The sequence below is a fragment of the Pecten maximus genome, chromosome 12 (assembly GCF_902652985.1).
Source record: "Pecten maximus chromosome 12, xPecMax1.1, whole genome shotgun sequence".
In the NCBI taxonomy this organism is placed as follows: domain Eukaryota; kingdom Metazoa; phylum Mollusca; class Bivalvia; order Pectinida; family Pectinidae; genus Pecten; species Pecten maximus.
Window position 1 is genome coordinate 38,932,037 of NC_047026.1, and position 19,917 is coordinate 38,951,953.

At 33.1% G+C, this 19,917-nt stretch overlaps 1 protein-coding gene across 1 annotated transcript in view; it reads left to right on the forward strand.

Moving 5' to 3' along the window:
- The first annotated feature begins 428 nt into the window (after positions 1 to 428).
- LOC117339462 (transcription factor LBX1-like) overlaps positions 429 to 19,917 on the forward strand; it is a 36,488-nt gene continuing 16,999 nt past the window's right edge. Inside the window, exon 1 of the mRNA XM_033901046.1 lies at positions 429 to 1,598. Within this exon, the coding sequence (XP_033756937.1) occupies positions 1,181 to 1,598 (418 nt within the window). The 5' untranslated portion in view covers positions 429 to 1,180. The remainder of the gene's footprint in view (positions 1,599 to 19,917) is intronic.

The following is a 19,917-nucleotide window of genomic DNA, read 5'->3' on the forward strand; positions in this document are numbered from 1 at the left end:
ATAGCAATTAATTATCTTATGTTTCAGAATTGCGTTGAGTTGGTAGTATATGGGAAATATAGATAATATTTAAAAACTAAGTTTCTTAATTGGTTCAGCAAGCTGACAAGTCATTCATTTGCTGCATGCATTCTGGTCGCTTAGTGTGGGTTTAACATAGAGCTGTGTATCACCAAATATCTTTGTATCGGAGCCTAATTAATTTAATCGTTTAAAGTGATACCAGCGATTGGTTTAGATGTCCAAAATATTTTGTTAATTTAATTGCCTCTCATCTGGAGAGTCAACGTCGAGTAATTAGTGAACTGTGGCTGATGCATGACGGGACAGTTTGTTGATGGGAAAAGTCTGGCTGAGATTGGTTGATGAACGGAATACATTCCCTCCCACTCCTGTGAGAGGAAAACACCTAGCGTAAACCATGGCCATGTGCTAAAACATCTTTACCACAATCCACGTATCGTGTCCTCTACAACACCTTGATAAAGAGACTTGCATATCTTTAAAGGATTCTATTCCATTTTCTTCCAGTCTGTTTGCGTACGTTTTTCCTGATCGAGTCAAGTGGATGGAGATATTTTTTATTTCTCTGAACAAAAATCCACAACTTTTCGAGGAAATTTGATGGACTATTGTTCAAGTATATCACATATCGTGAAATGATCATTCAATATTCTATATAGATATTCTCGTAACATTGTTTAAAAGCAAATCATTGTTTTTGCCTCAGGTCATTCGTTGTACGCTCGGCAGACGACAGTTAGTAATCAGACGAAATATTCGCGCCTCACGCCGCTTGTGTACCTTAGGGGTGTTTTCAGTAGCGCGCAGACGACATATTCGTACAGTTATTTAACTGTCAGTCAATCAAGTGGCCCGGCCTCGTTTTGGGGTTTTGTTTTTGTTGTGGTGTGCTGGAAAGACTCTTATGTAGTCCGACTCCCGGGTACTTAGATACTCTGACAGGTCTCGGATACTATACAACTCATACACGACTTTCTACCCAGAGGAAACTTACAGAGAAAATTATTTCCTGAAGAAATAATATCAGCGGACAAGTACAGCATTGAGTGCACATGGGTGTTTGTTTACGAATTCTAAATGTATAACTTTCCAAGAAAGAAAAATTGATTTTTTTACCTTTTTTACACGTGAAAACGTCTTATTAAAACCAGACCAAATGAAAATCATGTCAACATCCAGCGGGATAAGTGATTCGGAGGATAGTTGCAAGGACCAATACGAACCGATACGGAAACTGGCGATGGTGCAACTTCAGCCTCCAAGAAATCCGAACAAACCATTCACGTCATTTGCAATCAAGGATATTCTAGGTTCTAGCAATAATAATAACAATAATAATGTGCAACATAGAAATTTACATTTTAATAATGCTATAAATTCAAGGATCGTACGGCCCTGGGATACTCGATCCAGTCCAGGTAGAGATTCAGAACTTTCATCAGATGCTGAAGAAGAGGAAATCAATGTCGATGATGATGATCAAATCCCAAGCTTGAAAACAGTATCTCCTCTTGATGCTTTGATGGAAATGGCAAATAAAACATTCGAGGGATTAGAAACGGCAGATGCTGCAGGTAAGTTTTGCTATATTATATGTTTACATAACATGATACAGGTAAGTTATTTAAAATGGCTGCATTTATTAAATAATACTATTTTCCGTGTATGCAATAAACACTAGATAAAATAATAGTTAAAATGTGTAATAACATATAAGGCACAGGGTTAAACCATTATAAAATCCATATATTCATGAAACATTATTTATCTATTCTAAATATAATCTAAATAAGTTCATGCTCAAATTGACAGAAACATATCTATTTCTTATTGAATTTAAAATCGAAAAGAATAAAATCATATTCTTTCCCTTTAAGTATATATACTTTAAAAAAGTACATATATAACATGTGTATTATATCAGATTTAGTAAAACAAATATAATAGTATATTTCTAAAAATTGAGCCATATAAATATTCAGTGAAGCTGATTTTCTTTACAGTTGGCAAGTCGGTGAAATAAATATTAACATGAAATGATTAATCATTAAATTCTTAAAACGAACAAAACATTAATCCATTTCTGTTTCCATTTGCTAAAATTGTCAAGAAGCATTTCACGAAAGAGTCGATTCTTAAGAATAGCACTTAATTGAGTTGATCAAATGTTAATTGATTGATTAGGCAATTAATTCCACGCTAGTACAAACTACGGAGTTGGTTATTCCGTGTTGGAACTACACAAGGCTATAGCGACAATTCATGGAGGAAATTATTGCTAAATTTGTCGTTTTAGAGGTAGCATTTAAATATGATGTATGAAATAATTTCCGAAAATAAATATAAATCATTTTGAATCATTTTGCATAGAGCGTCATCATAAATAATTCTCTATTTACACTAATTTCAACGCTCGTTATGAATCATCGTATTGTAATATATTAAATATGACATATTTGCTAATTATTTGTAATTTATTTAGTCATATTCATTCAATTAGATGAAGTTAATTAACATTATTATGATTACTGAGTACTCATGTAATTTATTGATACACAATAAATTATGTGTATTAAATTCTGTAATAACTTTATAAGTATTACCAGCGAAATGTTCTTCAAATATAGATAATTTTTAAATCAGGTAACTATGAAAATAGAAACATCACTAAAGATACAGTATCTTAATACTCAAATATGATTGTTTAGTTCAACAATATAAGATTATGGGATATAAAAATATATCATATCTGCTAATATAATTTCTTTTGTGAACATAATTTATTATACCAAAGTTCGGTTGGGTGATACGACTTTCATCTTTGACCACAGCGATTCACCAATTAGAGAGACAATCAAACGTCCGAAGTTCATCACAATGAATCGCCATGTCATAAAATTTTAGTAAACTATTAATTGCGTAATATATTGGTACATAAAACACCTTTGCCGACAAAAGGGTATTAACGATTTGTTGAAACTGTTAAAATGAAAGGGTTTCCACAGACCCTTACATTAAAGGAGTACGTTACGGTGCTGTGTCGCCACGGGCAGTCTATTTATTAGCTGACCACTTGACCATAATAAAGACACTTTCACTAACAAATATATCTCGGTCCTAATCGGCCAGTTGATTTATGACCTGGCAATATAGAGGAACTGACCAAGAAATGTCCGGAGAGTTGAAAGACTCCCCGACAGCTACTGGCGATTTTGATTTTTAGTGTACTTGTGTTGTGGAAGTGGTCAAGATGTGTTAAATCTATCAAGAACAACGGTCAGTTTACACCTATCGGATGGTCAATTTGGTCTTGTTACATCTTTACCCCTTGGCAGTAAATCTGACAAATTATCAGCAATATGTTCGCGGTCAAGACCTTGTTAGTGTATGTCACACCGTACTCCACAATCTACGTGGTGTGGTGTCTTAGAATCTCTAGTTCACTATTACAGAACAATCGCTATTGAGCATACATTAATTGATGATTAAAACATGTTTAATGAATTGAATAAGAACCTGCAACAATGCAGTTATGTACAGGTTAGCTATTTATTATCAGGAGAGTAACAAAATATTTTTCATTTATTAGGGGTTTCGAATTTCGGTATTTCGATTTTAGTTCAATTTGTAATTTTAGATAAATATGTACAGCTTTAAGGTACACATATTTACTAGTACCTGGGATAAAAAAACATCAAAATTTATTTCAAAATTATTTGTTTTTAATAGCGCTTTATGGTAAATTAATATTGCCTAACTTCTTTCAAATAATTTACTGCTGGGAGATAATTTGTGTTTGGTATTTAGAATTGATTTACATGTTTCGTCGATTTGTCTGCATGGCGGTAATACAACAGTAATTATGTTTCAACTTTTCACTTGTTGCCCCAGCAGTGGCTGACAAATACTACAACCCAAAGCCCCATACCTCATTCTTTTTGTTTTACAAGTAAACACTTATTATCTGTTTTCCATTTTTCGTTATTTGTTTTTATTGATCTTTGAGCTGTGAGCTTCTCAATAGATAGTTATTTCTCTGAAAAATTTGATTTATTCCTCGGGAAGTTATAAGTAAATATTAAAGAAAATCACAAATGGATTTAATCCAAGCATCAAGTTGTGTGGATGCGATGATAGGAGATCTTAGATGATCACTTAATAGTCTGTGCCTATTATTTATGATGATTTTGATACCAATTTAGAATAACCAAAGTTTGGTACTGAAAGGTATTCTTGATTTACGACAAAGTTGATTCCTAAGAAGGCATATGGAAAATCATCACATGTTAAAACTGTTAGCAGATTTTACGAAGATAATGTATATATCAGTATGGCTTGTTCTTGTATCCGAATAATTTAATTAAAAGTTGAAAGAACTTTATGGATATTTATACCCAAAACGTCAGATCAAAGTTAAAAGCAAACTATTTAAGAAGTAGATTTTGACAGGACAGGGATATTCTCCACAATTTCGATTTGAGATATAGCCGTGGCTTGGGGTATTATCCTCTTCACAAATAGATTTGCGAGTAAACCTGTTATTATTTACGGAATCATATTCTCCCGTCCAAACGGTATAATTTACAAACAATTTTCTTCTTTTTATCTGCTAATTCAACACATCTTTTACCATAAACTAGGTTCCTTCCTTCATGTCGCACTCCTTTAGCACGTTCACAGAGCTATATGTTTTCAAATGAACAGAAGGCGCTACAATTACTAGCTGGGTTATACGTTATTAGCACATTACCATACATCTACGGCTTCGCTTGCTGGCGAAAACGCTTAATTTAAGACTACAGAATATACCGATGGTCATTTAAGGGTCTTGGTGACCGATATACATCACCTATAACCCGTCATTGACATTCTGACACCACAAAAATCTGTCACTATCCTTAGATAGTAAGCCATGTGTTCGCTAGCTTCAGTTTAATGAAAATACTCCTTGGAGGGTTGTTAAACATATTGTAATTCAAAGCATACCATTGATCAAGCACATGACGTTTATCAACCCGCATATTGTGACATATAACACTGTAATACACGATTTCATTACAACAATACACAATTATAATTATTGGTAAAATGAAAGATAAATAATCATGTAATACATATTCCATACAATTTTCGACAGGACTTTTTCTCATGTGATAGAACTAGGAGTAATGATTTCAAATATTGAATTTAAGCTATAATTGCTATCATTTTTATTATTCAGCTTTTTTTCTATACCTATTTCTTCTTCGTGGACAGATAGGTTTTTCACGTGAATATATTAACACATGCACCACAAAAGTTTCTCAGACCGTGTGCTCTTAAATAGAGGGCAAATATTTTTCGTGAATATTTTTAAATCATAAAAGAACTTTCGGATTAATTCCTTTGATCAGATTCAACCAGTACTCTCCCTTTTAATTCTCATTTATAATCTAATTAGTAAATTAAATGTGTTCGATTAATCATCACATAATATTTGGTTTATAATATTTATATTATTTATATAGATGGTAATTTATAACATGTAAATTGCATTATAAAAACATTTTAACATAGATCTGAATTACCTTCAAGAGACACGATTTATAAGAAATATTTGAATATCTTTTTCCCTGAATACTTTTATTCAAAACATTTTGCTAAAACATTTTTTAATTGAATATCAAACCTTTACCAAATTTATTGGCTGATCATTTTTACAATAGAAGATGTGAATAAGTAATAACAAAATATTACTATTGGTAAATCTAAGTAATATAACTATTGGTAAAAATACCTAATATTACTATCGGTTAATAAACCTAATATTACTATCTGTCAACATACCTAATATTACTATCGGTCAATAAACCTAATATTACTATCGGTCAATAAACCTAATATTACTATCGGTTAATAAACCTAATATTACTATCGGTTAATATCCCTAATACTACTATCGGTTAATATACCTAATATTACTATCGGTTAATAAACCTAATATTACTATCGGTTAATAAACCTAATATTACTATCGGTTAATATACCTAATACTACTATCGGTCAAAATACCTAATATTACTTTCGGTTAATATACCTAATATTACTATCGGTCAGTATACCTAATATTACTATCGGTTAATATACCTAAATTATTTTCGGTTAATATACCTAATATTACTATCGGTTAATATACCTAATATTCACTACCTGTCAATATATCTAACATTAATTTCATTATGTCAGTTTGTTTATTACAAATCAATCTAAACCTACCTTCTATCGAATGTTTATATGGTTCGCAATGTTTTATTAACGTTTTTATTTGTTATTAGAAAATGTATCAATATATTAAAGAATCTATAACTTCATGAATGAAAATTCTAGATTTTTTCTAGTGTGGATGTGTAAAATTATAAAACAGCCATTTATCGATGGTACACATAGAATTATGTATTACATGTCGAACGAATTATGTTTTGTAAATAAATGTTGAAACATGCCTATGTTAAAAGATATGAAATATAAAAAGAACTCATATAAATGTTAAAAAAGAAATACAAAAATGAAACATGCATTATCTATTGGGATGATAATATGTGTTAATGCAGTTCGTGTTTCAAAAATTCCATACATAATCCGCATGGTTTTATGCATAGGGCGTGATTATTATATAACGTTTGAAATCAAGACAAAAATCAATCGATTGTTAGGTTCGTAGCAGCCAAACGGTGAGGAAGCTGGCAGATTCTGACAAGCTGTCGTGAAACAACAACATCGGGACAGGACACCTGTAGGAAATCTAATGAATGTGAATTGATATCAATTGAAACCAAGTCAGCACTTCTTGTGCATATGAGAAAATTAAGTAATTGTTGTGGATTCAATTTCACAAATTTCTTAAACATTGAGTGAAGATTTTTTTAAATGTCTTTCTTCAAATAGAATAGGAAATTCAAAACAAATACTTTACAGAACTTGCCGATAAAACACGTAAAATATCATTTATATCATCTAGCTCTTAAATGTCTTTTCGTACAAATACTGTTTATTTTTCAGTATTCAATATGAGTTTTGTGCTGTAAACAAGCAATCAAAATTGCTTAATGTTTATCTGACAGACCAGGAAAAGGAATAAACAAGAAGAAGGAACAATACATATGTACTTGGGCGATTGAATTTTTTTACATGTACATTGTATGTGATATATGACACACAGTGTGATAAAATACGGTGCATAAAGTGATGATTATTATCGTCATGGCATTTACAATTAATCAAACACATATAGTGTCAAAATAACGTCAAATTTTCAATACAGTTCGTCCAACATTAATTTCTTAACCATCAACTTATAAATAGGCAATTGTCTATGTTTTTTTCTTGTTTACACTTATCGATTTCTCGTTGGGATGTTTTTAGTATGTTAATTACTAAAACCACACCTGAGGTACACAGGTAAACGAGATAAACATGACAGGTAATTTTTGTCGTCCACAGAGTACATCAATCACTTTTATACAACAACTTTCATCGACTTAGTTTACCTCATAAAACATGCACCTAGTTGATGTATGAAATGTAAAAACAGATTGAAATATGACAGCTTCACCTTTGCATGCAGGTAAACACATCATTCCATTTTTTTTTCGTCCTGATTCGTTATACTACCAGGCCTTGTTGAATCACTCACTACAATTACAATGCAAAATGCATTATAACAAAAATGTCTCTGTTTACCTCTGAAATGGCTATTCAGCATCTTTTTTCTTTTCTTTCAATTTTTTTTTCATATTTCGGAATGCATGCATCATGCTAGTATTAACACAATAGAACGTGTTACAAGATATTGTATATTTATTATGATATCCATTTATTTACTGCTGCATTTATTCATATTTTTCGTTATAGTACTTTTAATCTGCACTCTCATAAAATACATACATTGTTTAGATGAATGGAGGTAAAATTTGTATGTCAGACCCATACCTGCTTAATGTTATCTTATTTCCAAATCTGTCGCACCATTAGTGTCAAAGGCATCTGATCACATCCAGCTAGAATTATAAAAAAAAAAACGTGTCGTGACGTAATATCTGATTCACCTGATAAATAAGAAAAATCACTGTACAAGCTTGGAATGATTGGCAGACCTTGATGGCAGTGGTACATTTTAATGCTAATTCATATTAAAATCTTCACTGTTGACTGAATAGTTACAAAAAAGTTAAATATAAGACTGAAAACTTAAACAAAAATATGTTAAAATATTTAAATTGATGCATCATCAAACTACAAAATAAGAACATATATGAAAATCACAAAGATATTATAAGAAAGTATCAGTTTTAAACAGGGCATTTTTCATGCATATCTGTAGACTATGCAATAACTTCAAAAAAGGCTGCTGTAACCGAAAAACTGCCTTTTTAACGAGTATGAGTTAAGGAAGATTTCCAGAATAACGAGTATGAGTTAAGGAAGATTTCCAGAATAACGAGTATGAGTTAAGGAAGATTTCCAGAATAACGGGTATGAGTAAAAGATGATTTCCGGAATAACGAGTAAGAGTAAAAGATTGTATCCGGAATGAAACTTGATATTTGAAGCATTGATTTAGGATTTGTGGAATGAAGGAAAGGCGCGTATAAGGACAGGCATCTCAATGTAAACGTAGGAAGTGGATAGAGAAGTATGGACTCATGTATACGCTCTTCTCAATAGATACAAATGGCATCCGTGTACTCGATGACGTAAAGCTGTCTTTTTAAGTGTTTGAAGATCCGATTAAGATGCACCGAACATACACACGCCGTCTACAATTGCATTCCCTTCGAGAAAGAAATGCTTTTTCCGAACATATATCATAACCTCAAAGACTTTCAAGCTCATTCCTTTCTGGTAACAAGCTGAAAACATACAATGATATATGGTTAGGAAGGAAGGCAATATTATCACTAAAGGAATGCTTCATTTCCCTTAGATTAGATATCCCAATCGATTCGCCATCCCTCTCACACAAGTACTGCTAAAACCCTGTAGCAAACAGTTTCTAGTCGTGTATGCACTTAATGTCTCGGTAGAGATATTTGTTAATTATTCATTAATCTTTTCGATATTTTTTCATTTATTTTAAATTTGTAATATTTCCTGAAATCTGAGTTTATATATTTTATTGTTAATGCAGTATAGATCACATATGTGATGTTTGTTTTACGTTTGGATAAGAAGCTAACTATTCTGGCGTGAAGACTAACAGCTGTGACCGGTTACTGCCTATTAAGGATTTAACTCCAGTCTGAGGCATCCTCCACTCATAACTCATATCATACATGTTAAAACAATAAAGACAAAATAGCCAATGTTTCAAGAACTGCAACTGGTACATAATACATGTCTGAAAATCTGAATACATTATCATAAAATATATATAAAGGTCAAGCTTTAACAACAAATATCTTTAAATACGGAAAATATCCTACTGTATGTAAAATATAGCCTATTTACTAAGATCAATGGTGAGGTTTTCTACCATATTTGAATAAGAATTGACAAAGTAGATACCAAATACGTAAAAGAGTTTTCATCCAGATAAACGTCAGTAGCGAACACTGTTTATAAAGAGCAAATTATAAAAATAAATGTCCAATTAACTGATTCAAATATAGTATATAGTGTATAGACAGAATGCATAAGGAATTATACTGTGATATTATATAGTCATTTGTACAGGATTAAACATAGCCATGTTACAGCATGGAGCAGCTAGCTAACACATGTTAAGGTATCTAAATCAAGTTAAAACTATTATGTTGTGTTGTAGCACAACTCGGTCTTAATAATCCTGCTTATACATAAATCAAGTGGACTAGAATAGATATTTCCGCACTGCTCAAATAAGGATGGAAACTTTACAGCCAAAGGAACAACACACAGATCAATTTGGTATGAAAAGTGCAGCTTTTGTTCTTTCTTTTAGCATTATATCGATTGATTACTACTTCTAATGTCGTTCAAATTCATACCATAACTTTTCTTTAAGCAGTTATTTGCAGTTCTGGGATGAACACTAAAAATCTATTTAGCGATGGATGTCAATTTGATTTCCATTGCGTCAGTGTGATTCCGCATTCTATTTAGTAGCTGATACGATTCAAGTACATATATCTTACTTACCTGCAAGAAATAAACATGCTTCAATATTGGAATAAAAGGAACCAGAACCATTATTTTCGTTAACGACATTTCCAAATATAAAATGGAAGTCCTTTATACTATCTTTATTGATGGGGAATGAACAAGTACATTACAAGCGAGGAACGGTTGTGGAAGACATTTTTTTGTGTTATATGCAAAATAGTCCACATCGCACTGTCATAGAAGGGAGAGGAACATCTACAGCAAAGCAGGATCGGATATAAAAGTGCTCGCCCAGACATCTTTATGTGCTGGTAATTTACGATAACAAGACAAGAATCTAATATAATATATGACAATGAGAAACTTAGACATTTTAAAGAAATTTGAGGAGGAATATCATCCAGAGTAGGAGTAATTTTTGTTTAGGTAATATTAATTAAATAATGGTCTCTGTGTACTCTGGATCAAGTGTTACCTGGCACATGTGAGAAAGTCATCGGGAACTACCTTGTTTTATGTGGTAATCCTAATATGTAGAAACATTCGTCGGACCACAGGAATTCCGGATAATACCTGGTCATGTTTTATTCCTTCAGTGTCTCGTGACCTTCGCCCTACCTGTATATTACAGATAGGATTTACGGTACAGATTTGACCTTTCAGGGTCAGAGGTTTTAATTCTAATTCCGGTATCAACCGAAGTTTAAATATTAAGGTTATGTATGACATGTCCAATATGATATGATGTTTTTGAATAAATATATAGCTTTATTTTCTCTCAGTCCCTTTACAAGAACAGACGAATAAATTTGCTCAGCTTTGTTGCTGACAGTTATGTATATTATACTGTATTTATATACTCATCAACTTCACCATTATCTTGTTACCGACCAGAATAGTGGATTCCATTAACGTTAGCCTAAGCCTTCCAATACTATTAGACCAATATCAAACACGATATTCATGAACCCATTGGTTTATTTTTCCGACTCTTCATTCGAATTCCTTACAAAGAAAGAAGAGACTTTGGAAACTGTAGGGGTGACAGTCTGGATTCATTTGACTAGGCATGCATAAGTCAGGAGTCTAAGAAATAAGTGTATACGTATATGATATTAGTCGTAATGTGTAATCTAACCAAGCTTATGTGATGTAAAATGTAAGCCGAGTAAAAATGTATAAAGAAAGGCAGAATTACATTGCAATGTAATTACAGCAAGGGGAAAATGCCGATTTAGTAAATCTCTATGAGATATTAAAATACTTAAAGAATATGTTATAATATATAATTAGATACATTCTTCACAGTACTGAGCAGACGTTTTCCGTATATCTATACAAGTGAGTACCAAGTTATATGTGAGCTGATTCTGTTTCAAACTTCACAGAAGCCTTGATCGATATTGCAACTTTTCGTCTCTTATGTTACAAAATCTTAAGTCGATATCATCCCATCTGTCACATACCCATGTGTTCCATTCAAATTAGCATTTAAAGAATTAAAAAGGAATACGCGAGTGTCAACATTCCCAATTTTATGATGCAAGTAATGTTCCTTTTATTTATATTTTCTCGTAAAATTTGAAAAAAAAACATAAGTAGTTATACAGTTCAAAAAGCGTTAGACGTACCGAAACCCAATCACCTATGTCGCCAAACCTGGTGTGAACCCCAACACATACATAAACCGGCAAAACGAGAGAGTGAATATCATATCTCAAAAACATAAATTTTTGTAGATGTACGATATATATTTTGATTCACTTATTGAAAGGACAGACACCATAAACTCATACTTGTTACTCGTAAATGTCAACCGGATATGATTGTGATCTCAAAGTCCTTTGATATTGAGTGGTGACGTCACAATCAACAATGGCGGCCACTAGTTGGTGTAGGGCTATACTGTTTCACTTGTTTTGTCCTGATATGGACCACCAGCAAATAAAATATGGTTTATGATCAATTAATAACGCCATAAACCGACAAATAGAGTGTATTTATTAACTTAGATATGGACCTTTCAATCAGATGGTCCAAACAGCGGCACATTGTCCTGATGGTTACATTAACATAAACAACCTTGAAAGGGTGGTATCGATCTGTGAATTCTCTCGATCCCGTTAACAGGTAGTATAATTAATATGATTATACCTATTTTTAAATTGCACATTTGAAGCTGTGATATTTCCATCAAGAGACAATTTATACACTTTAAGGGATCCATTATCACAAAAAGGCAAACCCTTCTTGATACATGTGTCATCTTTTGACCAATACTTTTCAAACTAGGGTCATCTATCCGAGATTACTAACTCTAATCTTTTTTTTAAAGTGATCGTGACTCTATTTTTATATTTGATAATCATCCTATGTCAGTATAGTTTATATAGATATAGTCTATACAATGGAAAGGAAAGTGTCGATTGTGTATTATAGGCTATTGTTGAAGTATATGCTTTCTTGGGTTTGGCAACGCTAAATTTCGCACTTGAATGTATTCTTCGTTTGAAACTACAATACTTAAGCATCCATCTTTGCTTGCAATATTTTGTTTATTTCGATATGATATCAAATAGTTTCCTTGTACCATGGAAATTAAATGGGGCTATGCTTTGCGTATTGGTTGGATGGTTGCGTTAATACTCGTACGAACTAAACACCCCATTTGGAGATAGAACATGTTTAATGCTATTTTTCATCAACTGTGAAGACATTAGTATATTCAATTCCATCAGTGTATTTACAACCAGAGTTTGTCGATTTCGACTTATCTAGATTTGCAGACAAATATACGAATAAAAATGACATGATCAAATTAGAATATAACTTTTACATATATATACATGTATATGTGCTTTCTGTGTCCCGTGACTGTTTAGAGCCCAGTTGGAGAGGAATTCGTGACCTAACAGTCATTCAGTCTCCAGATGTTAAGCAATGTTATATATAATTACCAAAAAAAAACAAAAAAAAAAGCCATTAATTTCCTGAAAGGTATCAAATTAGTAACTTGACCACTAAATCTTTCAGGTCATAACTTATAATAAAACGTGTTGATTAAATTCCCATCAATCATTTCTGACCAGATAGCTGATAACTATGTGTACATATTCAAAAGATAACAGGGCCATACAATAGAACCAAGCTCTGCTGTACTGTCCTGTGTCAAATACACATAATTACCTCAAATGGATCTAGTTAAACCCAGTAATTCTACAGCATTGTTGGTTGTGTAAGCATACCTGTTTGTGTGCTTGAAATCAAATCTAGTTGGATACCAAATCGTTCATAGCTTAATTCAAAACGTCATGTAATACTTATCGTGTTACTAACAACATTGCTCGTTTCTAATTAATTTTGAACGAATGAAAACACCGAGCTTATGTTAAAAAGTGACATTTCACATTTTCTTTTCGAGAAAAAAGGGACTGTTGGTAATATAACATTTACATTAAAGATTTAAACTAAAAGGAAAAAGGTTGTGATACTGTTTAACTAGGCTAAATTACTATTTTATTCTTGCATACATACATGTTTATACTTGGTAAAACTGTATCGACTTTTTGTTGGGTCGGACAGAGTACGCTATTTAACTTTTGATATATTTTGGAAGTTACAATTTAAATGGATTACAGAGTAATTTGATGATTATGTTCACAACAAATATATTTTTTTATTTTATTTCCTGATATCAGTGAGAAATAATGCATCAGTGGACACATTATTGGTAAAGCAGATATGTGTTAATAGGAAACCTGAGTATAAATATCAGTCCATTTTGCATATACCAAGATTGTTATTGCATTGCATTGTTTCCTTTGGTTCATTTCTAAACACATACACGAATACAGGAAAGATGGGATAATAGCCATCAAGTATTTACTCTCAAACTTTTCTGATAAAAACATACAAGAAGGTGATACACATATACTACATCAAATTCCATAAAAATATATTTATTTCTAAACCTACCAGAAACTTTCATGGCTTAACGATTTGGGGCCTACTCTATACGTTATGGACCCACGGGAAAGTTCTGACTTTAAAACCTAAGGGATTTTCAACGATAGCGATATTGGTGTTTCCATTCCTTCTGTTGGTGTGTTTAAGTGATCATCGCTCTGCGGAAAATTGCGTCCCTCGGTATCTTTTGAAGTTGATACGAGTGTATGTTATTATGGTGTTGGTTTTTCATTTCTAGGGCGTTATTAGGTTTTCTTCCTGACATTAGGCGATCATCATTCTAAGCGTTGTTCAGCACTAGCCGTTCCAGCAGACAAAGCCTATAGTGTCTATTGCGTGTAAACATTATTTACGATATGGGTGATAACTATATCTCTCAAAATAATATATCTAAAGCTGAGAAAACAGTAGTTTCGTATAACGCGTCAAGTTTGCGGTGTGTAATTAGTTAATGGAAAAGCCTTTTTCATCGGAAATCCTGACAGATTCAAACGCAATGCTTTGCTAACACCATAAAAAGAAGAAATTGGATTTCAGGGTGATATGTGTAAGGCATGCAGGATCACTAGAAACGCGTTCGTCATTGTTCCATTCGTGGACATTGTCCTTTAATGACTTTATGCTTTGACTTTGACTTTGACAGGATATGAAGCATTGCCAATGCCGTTGCAATTTTCCGATGTACTAAATCGTTTTGAAAATTCAGTTATCATTACTGAACACCAAAACATCTTAATCGCTGTCTTTGTATCGTTTCGTGTTCTTTTTGTCATACATTTTAGTGCTTAAGTCTACTTCTTATGGTCAAAAGAAATGACTTTGTGTATTGTTTCTAATCAACTGTTTCTTAAAAAGAATGTGTCTACATGCATTTTAATATGATATGAAATAAACAAACCATTACTGTAACATGATGTTAATGTGTAATTACAATGTTGCCAGGTAGTGAAGGAATGTAACATGATGTTAATGTGTAATTACAATGTTGCCAGGTAGTAAAGGAATGTTGAATTTAAAATCATCAATGATCCTTTTTATGTTAGTAATCACATGGTACCAAATATACAGGTAATTATGCAACCATTTATAATATATTATATAAAGAAACTAATTTAACCAAAAACAAATATTATGAATATGATATATGAGCAAGCTGTGTCCCCTTGGATGAATGCCATCCTATGCAGGAGAAGGACATCTGGGTTTGTTGGTGTGGGTGTCTCTTCCGTCTGTATTCGATGTGACGAACGAAGCAAAGCATCTTCTCCGTTGTTTCTCTCACAAGCTGGTAGAGTCGGTATCGAATGGTTTGTAAATAATAGATAAAGTCCCGAGTGATGCCAATACTTATAGGTCGCGTTTGTATGGCAACGGTGAGTGGAATTGAGGCGCGTTCATATAAAACACTTTAAAGTCCCACTAATGAGGGAATGGCATTGACTAATGGCTGTATACCATCGAAGTTTTTATTGCATCTCGATTGCTAATTGGCATTTAGTATCCACATTATGTAATTATAAACAGTCTGGAATATTAGTCATCAATGATAGAAACGACAGCGAAATGTTGTTTTTCAATCAAATGCAGCTCCACACTCCAGCCATTCTTATTTACATAAGACAGAAACGTCATATCGTAAAAAGTTTATTTGCAAATAACCCCCCGTCTTATTAGATATATATTTTGTAATTTCAAATAAGAAATGGTTCATTTTAAATAGCAACTCGTGTCAGTAAACTGAATTTATTTCCAAATGTTTGTTAGTAAAAAACAAATGTGTAAAAAAATATATGTAAAGAACATTTCGTTAACTAGGCAGAGATGTCACTGGAATTACCACTACTAAAGTATTTATATTACAAAAGAATCAATCAGGGTCAAGATGTTAGCCAGTTGCAGGAACTATTAGAATCGAAAATATTACAATTTGTTGGTATATTATCAATGTGAATTACATTATACATATAATTTGTTTTAAACGATAGAATTTAAAACAGGAAAGTTTCTAACTCTCGTTTCCCAAAATGTCGTTTTTCTATCTACATGTATCTGCTATATGTTTTGAAAGATACGGAACTGATCGATCCTCATCTTGACGATGTTTATCTTCAAAATAATATATCAATTCAAATTGCATATTCCTTTCAAGCAAAAAAACCCTGAAATATTCAAAAGTGTGTTTTCAATCTTTACCGCATTCAAGAAAAAAAATCATTCTAATAATGTATAACATATATGAAGATTTCTCCACTTCTAAAAACATCAGTATATCTGTATCAGATCAGCCAATTGTGGAATCAAATCTTACTGATATACATTCGAGAGTACGGGGGAAAAGCAATTTACGAGCTGCGCTCTTTTGTTTTTAAAGCACAGAATGTCTCTCGGCTTTTTCCATTATAACCTCGCCAAGACCAATAAAAGACCAGAACGATTTTCTCACGAAAGCGAGTTTAAAAAACAACTGCCTCGTCCCCCGTTGAGACAACAAGATTTTGCCCATCAACTTTCCCCTAGTTCTTTTTGTGTTATAAATCTTAGTTGAGGAATAATTAGGAATGACCGCAAAACTATACAGTGTGAAAGGCGAGCTCTTCCGGCCCAGCAAGATACTTGTAGAGGCAAATGTGTTCTGTCTGCAAAATAGTGACGAATGTCGCATACTGCTTCGGCCCGTGTAGAACATGCGATCCAACACGAATCTAGACAGGCAATTTTCACCCTAGCTCTAGTTAGTACTACCATTCATCCCGAGCAATTAGCGGCCGACCTCTTCGGCAGTCCGAGACAGTCGAGATGGCCAAAGATAAAAACCCCGAAGGCGCGAACCTGTTACGATCATCTCTCGTGTATCTGTTTGTTGCTGCAACTGGAAATATCATTACGAGATTGAAACCCACTTGCGTGTAATATATTTCAAACTAATAGGCATTTGTTTCAAAGTCTGGCATGTAGGGCTTGATTGTGACGAGCTCATTAGTAAACTTTTCTAATTGTTCTCTGGAGAATAGAGAGGAGTCTTAATTTTCCTGAATGCACGAGATGATTTGCATACTGCTAAGCACAGGCTTCATTGATTACTCGGATGATTGACGTTTCAGAGCACTGGGTGTATATATCCCTCACGTATTCTTACATAATTCACGGGGTCGCGATTTCAAACTCCAGTCAAATCTCTGTTGCGCTAGTGTTGTTATTTAGATTGCAATGCGATTACACTTCAAGTACATCGTTAACTATCCGATGATGTTTTAATTATGCAAGATGGAATTTCTTTCAGATTAGAAGAATAAAGGAAAGCAGGGAGAGTTTATTTGACGTGTGTTATCAAAGGCTCACTCGCTGAATTCGCGCGTTGTTGAAAAATCGTTGAATACAAAAGAATGGGTTTTAATTGTGTGGCAAGAACTATTATGACGTCAGCATTACTTTAATAAAATCATAATTTAAAAAGTTGCATCAGTTACACTCACTCAAAATCATGTTCTAAATGGTATACATCAGCAACACCATGTGCATTTTGCGATGAAAGGAAAGTGAGTTCATTTACTTTAATAAGATGAAATAAGATGACAGACGGTAGAGGGGAGAGACTCGTCGGAAATAAATCAAAGATTTGGCTGTGGTGACTGACATGCATGTTCATTACATTCTAATTTCGGTATCATTTCTGGGTTTTATTGCAACAGTGATTGGTTTATGGAGTTTTAACACTGTTCTCCATTTATAACATCGATAGTCGACTCTGCAGTTGAATTTGACAAGTTAATAAAGATTGCGCCTGGGTCGAGATGAGGGGACTTAGGAAGTGTAAGGGGAGGGACGGGGGTTACGTGGCAATGCACAAAACATGCAACAAATTACATGTGGTGCTGAGCGTATAATGACCGATATTAATCCAAATCCATGCATCTGGTACCTCATAAACTCTGGTCTGGAAACAACTGTACGTCTGTAAACCCCAAAACGTTAGACAGACATTAATTTTCCGGGAAGAACCCTGTAATTTTATTGTATCTTTTAAGAGAATATAGTTTTACTTTATTTATGACTTGGAGGCCTATTAAAATGTTAAAGAAAAATATCTAGCTTTTCCAAAAGGTTTACATATTTCTGATAACTAAATATTCCAATGAACTGCATTAAAATTTATTTACGGGTAGTTTTGCATGTTTTGCTAAGGACTATTAAATGCTTTTTAATAAACATGTGATAAAGACGCATTTGGCGGAACATGCCCAGATAATGAGTCTAAGAATCCGTTACCGGTTTCCAATTATCTCCTCGACATCCTTATGTTTGATCTATGATGATTACTGTTGTTTCACTAGTTAATGAGAAGAGGATACAGAGACGGAGGGAAGTATTTGGTGCCGGCAATGTCCTAAAAACTAAAGCAACGGCTGAGTCGACTTTTAATGTTAAACCTTACGGGAGCCATTTCCAAGCAAATGTCAATGAGATATTACTATGGATGTGTTGGGAGAAATCGTAGTTTTATTAACAATTCCAGTTGATAAATATCCTCTCCATTTAATTGGATTTAAATGTGTGACTAGCCCTACCTGTGCAGTGATATGGGATGTTACAGAATGAACGTGTCCCTTGGTAAATTTCCCGTCTATCTGTAAATTTTACCTTGGAGGGATTTTAGCGGGCGATAATTCTGATTTAAACACTTAATGCCAATTACGGCAAGCTTTAATATCACTGTAATACATCTGTCTTCAAATAGAGCCTTGTTTAAAGCATTATTTTGATATAATGTATTTTGTCAAGAATGAACTTTAAAGTTTAATCGGAATCACGTTTTTTGAATGTATTTTTAAGAATATGTTTATTTTCTTCTAAACGTGATGTATTTAGTTTTGTTAATCAAGTGATTTACGTACTGAAATATTATAACTAGATGTCGATATATTTATAATTAGTACACAAGCAAAGAGGATTCAAATGTATCCCTGAATGTAGCTTATCAACTTCGAATTCATCATTTATTTATTTATTTATTTATTTATTTTATTCCTGAATTCTTTTATAATGTTCACTACTAACAACTCATTGTGACACGTTTCTGTCGAGATATTATCCAGAAAGAGATCTGTATCTTCTGTTTGAAACATTTTGCCTGTCAATCACAATACGAACTCTAATGGGTCCTAAGTATCATACAAACAGTCAGTGGACGTACAATATCAACAATAAGCTACGGTAGCCGACGGGTATCATCACGCTTAACACGAGTCGCCTCCAGACTCTGATCAAAGTACGACAGCCGAACCGTGACCAATGGTCATCTTGGAGCTATCGTTAAAATTTATTAGTTTTACAAGGGACTGAGGTGTGGTGGGTGGTGCGAGGTACATAGTAGGACAGGTCAATATCGCCCAAGGCTAGACCAATCATAATACTCGTTAGATTTCATACTGTAGGTGTCAGGTTTGAAAAGGTATTTGTGATTAAAAGGAGTCTTTAAGTTACCCCAAGGAAATTTTATGTCAGATTTTACAATTTATTGATTCAGACAAACGTAAATATTTTGTTTGATGTTTGATAAATTATAAGTATTTTTTTAGTGAATTTATGACATGTTGACTTTTATTGAACTAAAATAAAAAATATGTTAAATTGTCAAAGGCCTTAGATGTACCGTTGTAAATACCGCATATTTACACAAACAATAAAAACAGTTCGAATGTAGACATCAAATTATCTCTACCTATTGGCATCTGTACGCCTGTACGTGATGTAAACACCACTTTGTGTACACAAGACAAACAACATTATGCAATTATAATATCTCTTTGA